Source organism: Oryza glaberrima, chromosome 4 (assembly GCF_000147395.1).
Source record: "Oryza glaberrima chromosome 4, OglaRS2, whole genome shotgun sequence".
NCBI classification, from domain to species: Eukaryota; Viridiplantae; Streptophyta; class Magnoliopsida; order Poales; family Poaceae; genus Oryza; species Oryza glaberrima.
In genome coordinates, this window is record NC_068329.1 from 20,753,096 (window position 1) to 20,764,453 (window position 11,358).

An 11,358-nucleotide genomic window follows, 5' to 3' on the forward strand; every position below is an offset into this window, starting at 1 on the left:
GGACTTGTCGGCGGTGATGGGGTAGGACGTGGCCACGTGGGAGTACTAGTAATCAGGAAAAAAAACTGTTGTAGATGCTCCTGCTAAGGCCATTTTTAACCCAAGACACTAAACATAGTTTTAATAAACTTTATATCATTAAGAAACTAGTTCTAGGCACTACTCTTCTAATGCAAACACCACTATTCCATATTTAAATTTAATGCCACTTATCTCACATGATATTTTGGATGTTGTGTAGAAACCATATCTCATGCAAGACATGGTTTCATTCACTTTCCTCATTTATTCACTTTGCCACATCATCTTTCATCCTAAATAGCAGCTTATTTAATACTATAGACACTATCCTACTCATTGGGTTGGAAATGACCTAAGCGTGCAGGAAGAGAGATAGGAAAATGATTTTTGGTGGTTCTTGGTTGTACTCTTGCCGCTGACAACTTGTTCGGGTTCAGGCCATATAGCTATCTTGCAGTTCTGAATCCCCACAAGATGCATATGATGCATGGAACACCGTCAAGTTATGTACTCTCTCTTCTAAAATAAGTTAATCTACTACGTAAAATGATATATTTTAGTTCTATAAATTAATCCGTGAGATATATTACGTATTATATTAACTTATTTTGAAATGAAGAGATCACTCGTATCTTTTTCAATGCCTTCAATAATTCGCAGCATCTCAAAGCGAGTACAGTGGATGTTTCCCAGTTTCTGTGTTTAGATGTAACCAGAGCAACTAACTGGATTTCTCGTGCAAAATCTGAATTTCTTGCGCAATTCTGCGGATGTGACAACAATCCAATATGACTTGCTACCAAACTAGCTAGTCCTATATGGAGTTACAGTATATTGCAACCTTATTTGGCACAAATCACACCCGTACCTTAAGAAAAATATCGAAGCTAACACCGCCGGAACGCGCGAGCACAAACATATCGCATTCCTATTCTTTTTTTTCTTTTTAGAGAATCGCATTCCTATTTTTTTTAAAGAGAGAATCGCACTCCTAATTTTTTTTTTGAGAGAATCACATTCGTGATCTTTTTTTTTTTGGAGAATCTTCTTTTCCTATATATTTCACCACCGATTTGTGCATTATGAGAGATGTACGCGAGGGCACCTCGAACAAGCTAGTTCTCCCTCGCACGTGCCTGCATGTTTGGGACAGTTTAGGGCCAATAGGAAGTTCATACAGTATTTCTTTTAACTTATTTTTTGAATTCTATCTTTGGTTGTGTCTAGATTTTAACTTTTTTCTTCAAACTTTTAACTTTTCTGTCATATTAAATGTTTGGACACATGTATGAAGCATTAAATGTGGACAAAAAGAAAAACTAATTGCACAATCCAACTGTAAATCGCGAGACGAATCTTTTGAGCCTAATTACTTCATGATTAACCGTAAGTACTACAGTAATTGCATAGTGCTACAGTGCTACAGTGATTAGCCATAACTTTTCCGTCATATTAAATATTTGGACACATGTATAAAACATCAAATGTGGGCCAAAAGAAAAACTAATTGCACAGTCCGACTGTAAAATCGCGAGACGAATCTTTTGAGCCAAATTACGTCATGATTAGTCATAAGTGCTACAGTAACCCACATGTGCTAATGACGGATTAATTAGGCTCAAAAGATTTGGCTCGCAGTTTACAGTCGGAATCTATAATTTGTTTCGTTAATTAGTCTACGTTTAATACTTCAAATATGTGTCCATATATGTAAAACAAAATTGGCATGGAACTAAACACGGCCTTTGTAAAGTTTCTACGTTTCTACATGGAAGCTTCTACAAAAGAAAATTTTCATCTCAAAAGTTGGGTAGAATCAAGTGAGATATTGTTCGTTCGTGGCAAGCGCTCTGGAATGCTAGAAAATCAGAAAGAAACGTGTTAATTAATATTTTGAAAATTTTAGATTATTCTCTTCATCTTAAAATATAGAAAAAAATTACAAAAGCAACCCTATAAGTCACTTAAAGTTCGATGTTCCATCACATAAGTTATTTTGTTATAAATGCTCACCCATCTACTCAATTTTATAGTAAAAAACACCTTAATGCGCAAGTGCTTAATCAAATTAACCCATTATCACTGATGTAGAACTACCACATGCTAAGCTAGCTGAGTTAGTCTTGTGCAAGTGCTTGCATTAGACTTTTCATATTCCATTCAACATTTTGGTGCATATAGAGAAACTCAGTGCAACAACGTTTCAACTCTCGTCAGCAATTCTATTTGTGGAATCTTTCAAAAAAGGTCAAAAGTACTCTAGAATTATTTAATTTTAGTAAAGATCATATTGACATTTCACAATTTATGAAAACATGTTTATTCGGTTAAGCACAGATTAAACACAAGTTAAAGACATGTTTAAAGGTAGAGCTTATCATAGACTCTTAATCCATAGACAACAGAAAAATATATAACATTTACTGCATCCAAATAATTTTTATTATCTTTCTTTCCTTTTCTCTGTCCTAATGCAAAGTTTCCTTTTACAAATGTTGGGAGTCAATATTAAGCCATTGTTATTATGCATAACAATTACTCCTAACTACTATCCTTCTCTTTCTTCTATGTTAAGTTACCTTTTTAATAACTCTAAAAGCCTGCTATTAATTATCATTGTACGTGCTCTAATGTTGCAAATCTAAACAAACAGACCATGTAATATATAAAATAATATATTAGATTATTCATGAATGCTAGGGGACGGAATACTGTACCCCAATGAGATAACCAACTAGCATCATCAGCGACTAGCAAGAGTCTACGAGAGGAAGCATCGATGGAAGCCGGCGCCAGGCGTGACCCCGTTCTTCTCTCCGCCATCCACGCGGACCACGCCACCTCCGTCGGGCCCATCTTCATCGTCGACTCCTCCTCGTCAAGGTCCACTTCTACGGCCTCCACGACCAACTCATCGCCGCCCTCTCCCCTCTACTCCTCGTCGGTTTCTCCGCCTCTCTCGTCTCCACGCTCTCCTCGCCCTCCGAGCCCTTTCCCACCACCAGTCAGAGGTGGATGGAGAGAGGAGGGGCAGAGGTGGTGGCAGCCGGATTCGGGGGGTGGAAGGGACGCCAGTGGTGGGAGCCAGATTTGGGGGAGAGAGCGGCGGCGGGAGCAGCGGCGGTGGCCGGAGCTAGGGAGGGAGGGGCGCTGGGGCGGCAGTGGTCGTCGTCGGCGTTGGGTATGTATCGCATGATATTGATAGGTATCACCTGATACCTCGCAAGTATTACCTTCTATGTGGTAAGAATCGCATGATGATACCTCGCAAGTATCACCTTTTATATGGTAAGAATTGCATGATACCTGATAGGTATCACCTGATACCTCGCAAGTATCACCTAAAACGTGGTAGATCGTCTGATACCTGACAGGTATCACCCGATATCAGACCTAATACTTAACAAGTATCATCCCGTTCAAAAGCGAAATTCCGCTATATAGCAGCCTTCTAGATTATTATGTTCCAATGTTGTCGTGATACGTTGTATGTAATCAAAGTCAACTTTTAAATCTCGAAGGGGCAAAGCCGCAGTTCCCTGGATTTTGGCCCATAAGACCCCCATCTCTCAAATTTCGCAGCCCACAAGTCCATAAAGGCCCAATACCAATCTCCACACGCTCCAATTCCCTCGTCCGCGCCGTCGCTGCCGCGGCTCCCTTCAGTCCACCGCCCGTCGCCGGCGACGAGGGGGCCCACGGCGCTGCCTACCAACCGCGGCTAGAGCCTCGCGGCGGCGGGGACGGACCTTTCCCCGTTCAGCCCTCTGGCCGCCCCAGTCCCAGCGGCCAACCGACAACCGCCGCCCCGTCGCGGAAGCTCTTGCAGGGTAAGTAGTTAGATTTTGTCTCATTGAGTTGCTTTTTCAACTTTTGTGCTTTGTTGGCCAAATCCATGCATGGATGACGGATCAGATCATGAGATGAGGAGTTCGACATACCGTAATCGCACATTCTCTCAGAAAGAAAAAAAAAAACATCGCCGTGTTGGGGAAAAGTAATGGCATTCCAAGGTTCTGGACACACCATTCTAAAAAATGATCAATCAATTAATAAAAGTATAGAGTTGTAGTGTTGACTTTTGAGAAATGTGTTGATAGAAGGTGTGTAACTATATACCTTTTGCTAAACTATGTGCAGGAAGTTAAGATATAGATGCAGACATGCAGTAAGAGAGGGATTTATTATTTAACTGGATTACTTCCATCTCTTGTACCAAATTCACGCAAAACATATACTCTTTTATTATTCAATGAGAAAAGCAATGAGTGCAATGGTGCTTTTTTATCATTTCAGGAGGAACTTCTTGAACCAATGGGCAGAGTTCTTGGGGTATCTCTTCCTTCCGTCATTGTAATCTACGAAGTTTATCCCAAATCGAACTGTGTAGCCGTTCGACCACTCGAAGTTATCAAGCAGCGACCATGCAAAGTATCCCTTCACGTTTGCTCCATCCCTGTGAAGGCATATGGAGTAATGCATTGTCAACTAGCATCTGAAGAACCCTACTCAGAAATGGGTCTATGATCAATAGTTCAGAGTTCAGACCTTATAGCACTTAGCAGGGAAAGGAGGTGCTTGTGGTAGTATTCTATCCTAGCGTCATCCTTCAAGGCTTCTTGGAGTGGTAAGGTCTTATTGTTGAATTCATCAACGCCTTAAGATGCAGCAATTAAAAATCAGTTAGATTCATTAACTTTTAGAGAATATATATTTTATTTCTTCAAGAAGCTAGGAGAAGAAAAATATTTATGCCATAGGAATTCATTGCTGACTTAATTTAAAAATTAGAATGTGTTACCGTAGTATCGGAGACTTACCATTTTCAGTGATGTAGATGGTAGGATTGCCATAGTTCTCCTTAACATAAAGTAGCAAGTCACGGAAGCCTTGAGGGTAGACGTAAAGCCAAGGTGAAGCAGCCTACATACATGCCATTTTACAAAATTCAATATCTCACCTTAACTATTTACTATTAATTTATTTTGTGTGGAGGACAAAGTATGGAGTTACCTGCGGTCCTATGGGGATGCCATTTCGTACACCTGGCACAATCAGGATAGGTTAGCATATATTGACCCGTCTGAAACAGATAGGTATTGTGCAACAGAGGCTATGACATAAGCTGACCAAAATGCTTATCAGAAATGCTACAGTCTAATGGATATTATATGCTAGAAGCTTGCCATATCTTTGTATTTCAATGTTGCAAACACTATGAATTTAAAATAGAAATATAAACTCATATTGACTCACCGGTAAGATTAGCTCGAGAATCGGTGGTATAGCTGTTGTTAAGGCCATTTGATGGAGGAAGGTTATCAGCATAGTTCGCAGTGTAGTAGTTAAGTCCAATAAAGTCAAATGCACCCTTGACCAACTTAGACTGTTCTTTAGTGAACTGTGGCAAGCGATTCCCAACCAATCCTCTCATGCTTAGGGGGTAGTCGCCTCTAATGAGGGGATCCATAAACCTAGAAGGGAAATTCATTGTTGAAGACTTCTTTCATGTTTTAACAGCTTCAATGATGAAATAATGTGTGACAGAATTTACCATCCAAACATGAAGTCTATAGCACGCTTTGCAGCATCATCGTTGGATTTGGAGCGGGAGAAGGGAACAAACCAGTGCGAGACCAGAGTTATTCCAATCTTCCCTTTTTGTAAGGCCTGCATTTATGAAGGATTTCATTGTTCAAGTGAGTGGTTGTGTAAATGCTGAACTCCAATCCTTTGATTTGGCAATGTATTCTAGTTGTTCTGCTTTCTTTCTCTTGCAGCCAGAGCTTTTCTCGTTCCATAGGACTATAATTAACAAGTAATACATATCTACAAGAGAAATTTTTACGGTCCTGAGGTACTACATTTTCTGGTATAAATTTTGGTACCTCTTACATTATAAAATGTGGTACCACCTGGCATCACTCAAGGACCGTAAAATCACTCTTTCTACAAACATCATCTTCAGATTCAGGTATTTAATTGATAAGGTTTAAATGTATTAGTATTCGATCCGTAAGGACAGTAAAATCATTCTTTTTGAAAGTAACTAGTATATGCACATGTCTGTTGATATGATAGGAATCCAATCCATGATATGTGATATTTTAAACAGATAGCTGAAGTTACTAAAGTAATTTGCTAATGGATGTACTAACAAATTCTACCACCAGGACCGAACTGGAACTAAATGCTAAGCATGGATTATCAAAACCAAATTTGCAGATCTTTGATTTAACTCATTGTCATGGATGAATTGCAAGTGCTCAAAGGGATTCTTCAGTGACCTGATATTTCGCTTTGTACAACCGAACAGTTTCCGCGTGGGCAAGTAGTTGATGATGGCATGCAGTGTAAGGCTCCCTTCCTGAATCTCCAACACTGCAATTTCCCTTCTCCCAGGGCGAACAACGGCCTGGTGCAAACAGGCCAGTTGCATAGCCATTAGAGCAGAAAGTCCAAGGCTCATTGAAGGTGATCCAATTTTTCACTCTGTCACCAAACTCCTTGAAGCAGATTTCAGCATAGTCCTTAAAGTCATTTCTGCAACAGTTTTTCACAAACAGTAAACATAAGAAAATTTTCACTGTAGGCAACTCTTGACATTTTAGCTGAAAATAGTATAGGAAGAGAGTACTACTGTGGGTGGCGTAAGTGCCAATAAAGGGGTTTAATGCTGTCAAAAGAAAAACACATCCCAACTTACCTTCAATTAGTGTTATTCACAAGGAAATTGAGGAGAAAGCTCCAAAAGCCAATGAAATTGAAATAGGAGTCTTCGGCAGTTTAATGGGTATGCACAGTGATGGTCAGGTTAATTGATGTTGTCACATTTAGTTTAAATTTCACTCTCCTATCTTACTGAGTCTGTTTATTAACCTGACCAGTTTCCATTTCAACCTATCAAGGTATAACTAGTGATGTATTGAAGCAGAAGAATTGTTGACATACATGATATTAGGGCTAAGAAATCCGTTATATTTATCTTCCAACGCCTGAGGTGAGTCCCAGTGGAAAAGGGTAATAAACGGTTGCACCCCTGCAAATGTATAAGGTTATTTGCATCTTGAATAAAAGAATATCTGGACTTCTGGAGTGGAACTAATTTGCATCTAGCCACTGAACTTGAAACTAAACACTGTAGACTGGAAAATGCGTACCTTTCGATAATAGCTCATTGATCAAATTATTGTAGTACTTTATGCCTTCTTTGTTGACTCCACCCCTCAGACTTCCATCTGCCATGACAGTGAATTTTCAATGTTTGGTGCCATCAACTTGGAGTATGACCAATGTGCAAATTATTGTACTACTTCAGAACAAAAAGGCTGATCAGCTTCAGATAAGCCAGAGCTGTCTGCTGATAGTTCTGTGATAGTGCATTGTATCAGGTTTGAAATAAGTAGAAGGTCGGGAAGATATGGCCACTCACTTGGAAGGATTCTTGTCCATGAGATGGAGAACCTGTATGCATCCATTCCCATATCCTTCATGAGGCGCACATCTTCCTGCATTATTTTTCACAAGTACCTCTGGATAAGTACTAAATTGTTTTTTTTAAAAGAAGTTTAGAATAGAATTTGAAGAGATTGTGATAGGCAATATCTCCTAGCTGTAGTAGAACAATCTAACACGACTCAGAGTATACTTTTTTTTTTTTGACTAAAGACTCAGAGTATACTTTTAGTTACAATCATTACGAAAAATCAATTAGAAATGCATGTTTGCTACTTGAAAAATGTACTAACTGCTAATATACCTTGTAGAGATGGTAGGAATCCGAAGCCACATCCCCGTTGCTTCTGTCGGCGATTTTCTCTGCCAAATCAGATAATCGTCAATCCAAAAATGTTGTGTCCTTGTCCATTGATTTCTTATCATTTCACATCAATCATGTGCTTAAGTTACCCCTGATTTCTACATTTCCCTTTAGACTATTCAGTGCATTACATCCCAGGTAGGACAAGAATATCAACGGCCTCTTTTGAAAACCACGCGCAGGAAATAATATGTGGACGAAAAGCAATTCGAGAAGATGGTGACTGTTTAGACCAATCGTCTGAATTGTGATGATGATTTTTTGAAAAGCGACGTGATTGGATTACTAGGTCAAGATTGAAGATACTCGCTGAGCTATCGTAGGAAGAGCAAAAATCTTGCTCACAGCAAAATATTGGACCATTCGCAAAGATAGGATGGTCTAGTTGTATAGATAATCCACCAAACAGGAAAAAATATACTCAGAACATAATCGCGCGTAATTTGTTTTTCAGATACTGCTATGGTACCATATGTGTAGTGTATGCATGCAACTTCTACTGGCTGGGATTGCTAAATAGGGTCAGATTTCATTCTTGTTGAGATATATATATAGAGTGCACGTAATTAAAGTTGATTAACACAAGTCTGCACTTGTTATCTTTTAGGGAATGTAATTTTTTTTAATTAGGGAATGTGCACTTGTTATCCTAAAAAAAGAAGAAAATAAATCTGTACGTAGCACAGCTTGCAGGCAGAGATGCAATTAACATGCCTGGGTGCTGATGTGTGAAGGTGTCCCAGATGCTTGGTCCTCTGCCGCCCTCCGCTGCGCCACCCTCATACTGCATCTCAAGAACAGCCAATTCCTCAGATTTCAGACCAATACAAAAACATGTCTCAGTGTGACAGTTAAAATTTTAGCAACCGATTCATTCCTTGGTGCCAATTGGAGCATTACTCAGTAGCATTGCCTTTCTGTGTGAATCTGTGTATTTTCGGTGGAGAAGTTTCACAATCTGTTCTTAGTTTTGCTCCTCTTTTTATGAGAAAACTGAATTTCTTCTGCATACAGTTACATTCATGGAACTGGAAACTTTCTTTGCTGTAGGAATGGAAGGGAAGTGGAAGCTTAATTAACCTGATACGACGACGAGGCTGTCCCGAAGATGAACCCCTTGGGGAAGCTTCTCCGGCTGACCGGCGGCTCGCCGGCGCCATTGTAGGCGCCGGAAGCGACGACAGCTAGGAGGAGGAACGTGAGGAGAAGGCCACCGGGCATTGGCCCTGCTGCCGCCATGGCAGTGTGATCTTGATACGAACAGAAGAAAAAAAAAAAGATGAGATGGCTGTGCAAAGTAGCTCAATTTAGCTCCCATATATAGCCTCACGCGTGGTAAAACGACGACTCCCTTGGGTAATAAATACTTCCTTCGTTTTTTAATATATTATGCCGCTGATTTTTTTTAACAAATATTTAATCATTTTTCTTACTCAAAAAATTTGTGCAAATATAAAAATATTTAAGTCATGCTTAAAAGAACATTTGATTATAATCAAGTCACAATAAAATAAATGATAATTAAATATTTTTTAATATAATAAATGATTAAACGTATATTTAAAAAATCAACGGCATCATACATTGAAAAACTGAGAGAGTATTTAATATTTAGGACAAGATTTTATCAAAGTTTTAAAACTGATGATAAGATTGTATGGAATTTTTAGAACTTGAATCATTAATAATTTGTCAATTATCGGTGCGACCATAATATCCTAATCCTACCAGATCTTATAAACTTATCATAATATAAAATTGGTGGTTCATGACTGCTGGGAGTACTATTTTCCATATATTGTTTACGGGATTACAGCGATGGTTATGTTGACAACGGCAACAACTGGACACAGCGGCCATCTCGATTTCAAGGATGAAAATGAATTTTCAACTACCTCTAGGGTTGTACTTTTTTCCCTATTTAATGAAATATTCCGTTTTAAAAAAATAAAATTTCAACGGCTACGAATTTTCAGCAGCGTAAAGAATACTACTACTGAAAATTGCACTTGGCAAACAATGACAATGAAGAAGTGGCCGGTAATAGAAGAAAGCAAAGGGTTTGTTTTGCGACAGTAGCGGAGGACGAAAAAAAATAGAGGTATGGCCTATGAACTAGGCAAGTGATGAGGGGTTGAACCTAACTCCATAGAACTCGGTGCTAAAACAACAACATATCCCAATAGAGCTATAAACAGCAACACGCGAACAAGAAGTTTTTGTAAAAAAAAAATTCCAAACAAGAACACACGACGTGAGCGAACATAATCATCTCTAATTAAGTTTAACTATGAATCACGAAGCATGCCTTCATCCACTAGTGCGATACGGGGATGCTGCGTCACTGCTAGTTTCTGCTGTGTGCAATTACCTATGGCTCGCCATGTGCTGCTGCGTGTGTGCGGCCTGCCGGCCTACCGCCTGCGCCTCCACTGGCCATGGCACCGCGCCGCGCGCCCACAGCCGCCGCCACATGCTCGCCCAATTAGTGCCTCAGTTGGAGTGTTGGACAATCGATATCAGAAGTTGGGTGCAGGGAGCTATGGTTCACCATTCACCAGGTTCTCAGGTCCAGAACTAAAAGACTAATGGGCCAAGCTAGGGGCCGATGTGCAGGCGCGCAACAGCTCCAGTGCTCTCTGCGCTCGGCAACGGCGCTGCAAGTTGCGATAGAGCCACCATGCGACTGCACCGGGGGAGGTACTCGCGTCAGGAGCAAGGTATGCCGTGCGCCAACCCTTGTCCTACCGAGTCCTCCGCCACTGTTTTGCGACGAGATCCTCTATAGTATTGTTTTGCATGTGCAATATTGCTCATTAACGGTTGTTTCTGGATTCTTTGGAGCTGAGCCTGTAACGCAGTGTTTTTTTTGTTTTTTTTTTCACATTATGTAACGCAGGGTTCTGGTACCAGGCAAACAAAACAGGTGTCGTTCTCAGAACGTTGATATACTGTATTTTGTACCGTCTGATCTTCTCTTATCTTAATGAATTTGGCATTTCGGCTGGTGTACTTGGCCATCACGGGGAAAAAATGCCAAGGATTGTGCGTGGATATTTGGATGGCACTGCAGACACACAGTGACAGTCTGACAGAGACCCAGTAGAAAAACACGCAGAAGACTTGGTATTTTGTTATAGATGCTCGTGCTGCACGCGGACGAAGCTAGCATTTACAAGGGTATATATCAACCTTACTTGATTTGTAGGCTACGTGTGAACTTATTGGTTAATTAAGTACTCCCTCCGTCCTAAAATGTAGCAACGTTATACTGGATGGAACATATTCTATTATAATGAATCTAGACATGGGTATGTCCAGATTCGTTGTATATGTGTCCCATCCAGTACAAGTTGCTATATTTTGAAACATAGGAGTAGTAGCATACTCCATGGATTAGATGCACACATACCCATTGATTTAGTCGTTGGTTTTGTCTCCCAAAAAAAGGAGAGAAGGAATAGATCAGGGATTTTTTTTTTGGGGATGCATATGATTGCAGTTTTGTGTCGGTGTTG

At 40.0% G+C, this 11,358-nt stretch overlaps 1 protein-coding gene across 1 annotated transcript; it reads right to left on the reverse strand.

The window, feature by feature from the left end:
* Window positions 1-4,185: 4,185 nt before the first annotated feature.
* On the reverse strand, window positions 4,186-9,144 carry LOC127771200 (beta-glucosidase 12). Its single transcript, XM_052297047.1, has 13 exons — window positions 8,921-9,144; window positions 8,555-8,624; window positions 7,781-7,839; window positions 7,454-7,529; window positions 7,182-7,259; window positions 6,973-7,060; window positions 6,309-6,564; window positions 5,576-5,691; window positions 5,278-5,495; window positions 5,035-5,066; window positions 4,842-4,944; window positions 4,570-4,678; window positions 4,186-4,477 (listed from the first exon to the last, which is right to left on the reverse strand). Exons 1-13 carry the CDS (start codon window positions 9,077-9,079, stop codon window positions 4,309-4,311), a joined length of 1,533 nt encoding a protein of 510 aa, XP_052153007.1. The 5' UTR covers window positions 9,080-9,144; the 3' UTR covers window positions 4,186-4,308.
* Between the last annotated feature and the right edge of the window lie 2,214 nt (window positions 9,145-11,358).

Excerpts from the sequence above, each read along its gene's own strand:
- LOC127771200 (XM_052297047.1), bottom strand. The coding sequence starts at position 9,079 with ATGGCGGCAGCAGGGCCAATGCCCGGTGGCCTTCTCCTCACGTTCCTC. Across the intron at positions 7,530-7,780 it reads ATTCCTACCATCTCTACAAG|GAAGATGTGCGCCTCATGAA; the intron begins GTATATTAGCAG and ends AAAATAATGCAG. Across the intron at positions 4,478-4,569 it reads TCCCTGCTAAGTGCTATAAG|GGATGGAGCAAACGTGAAGG; the intron begins GTCTGAACTCTG and ends ATGCCTTCACAG.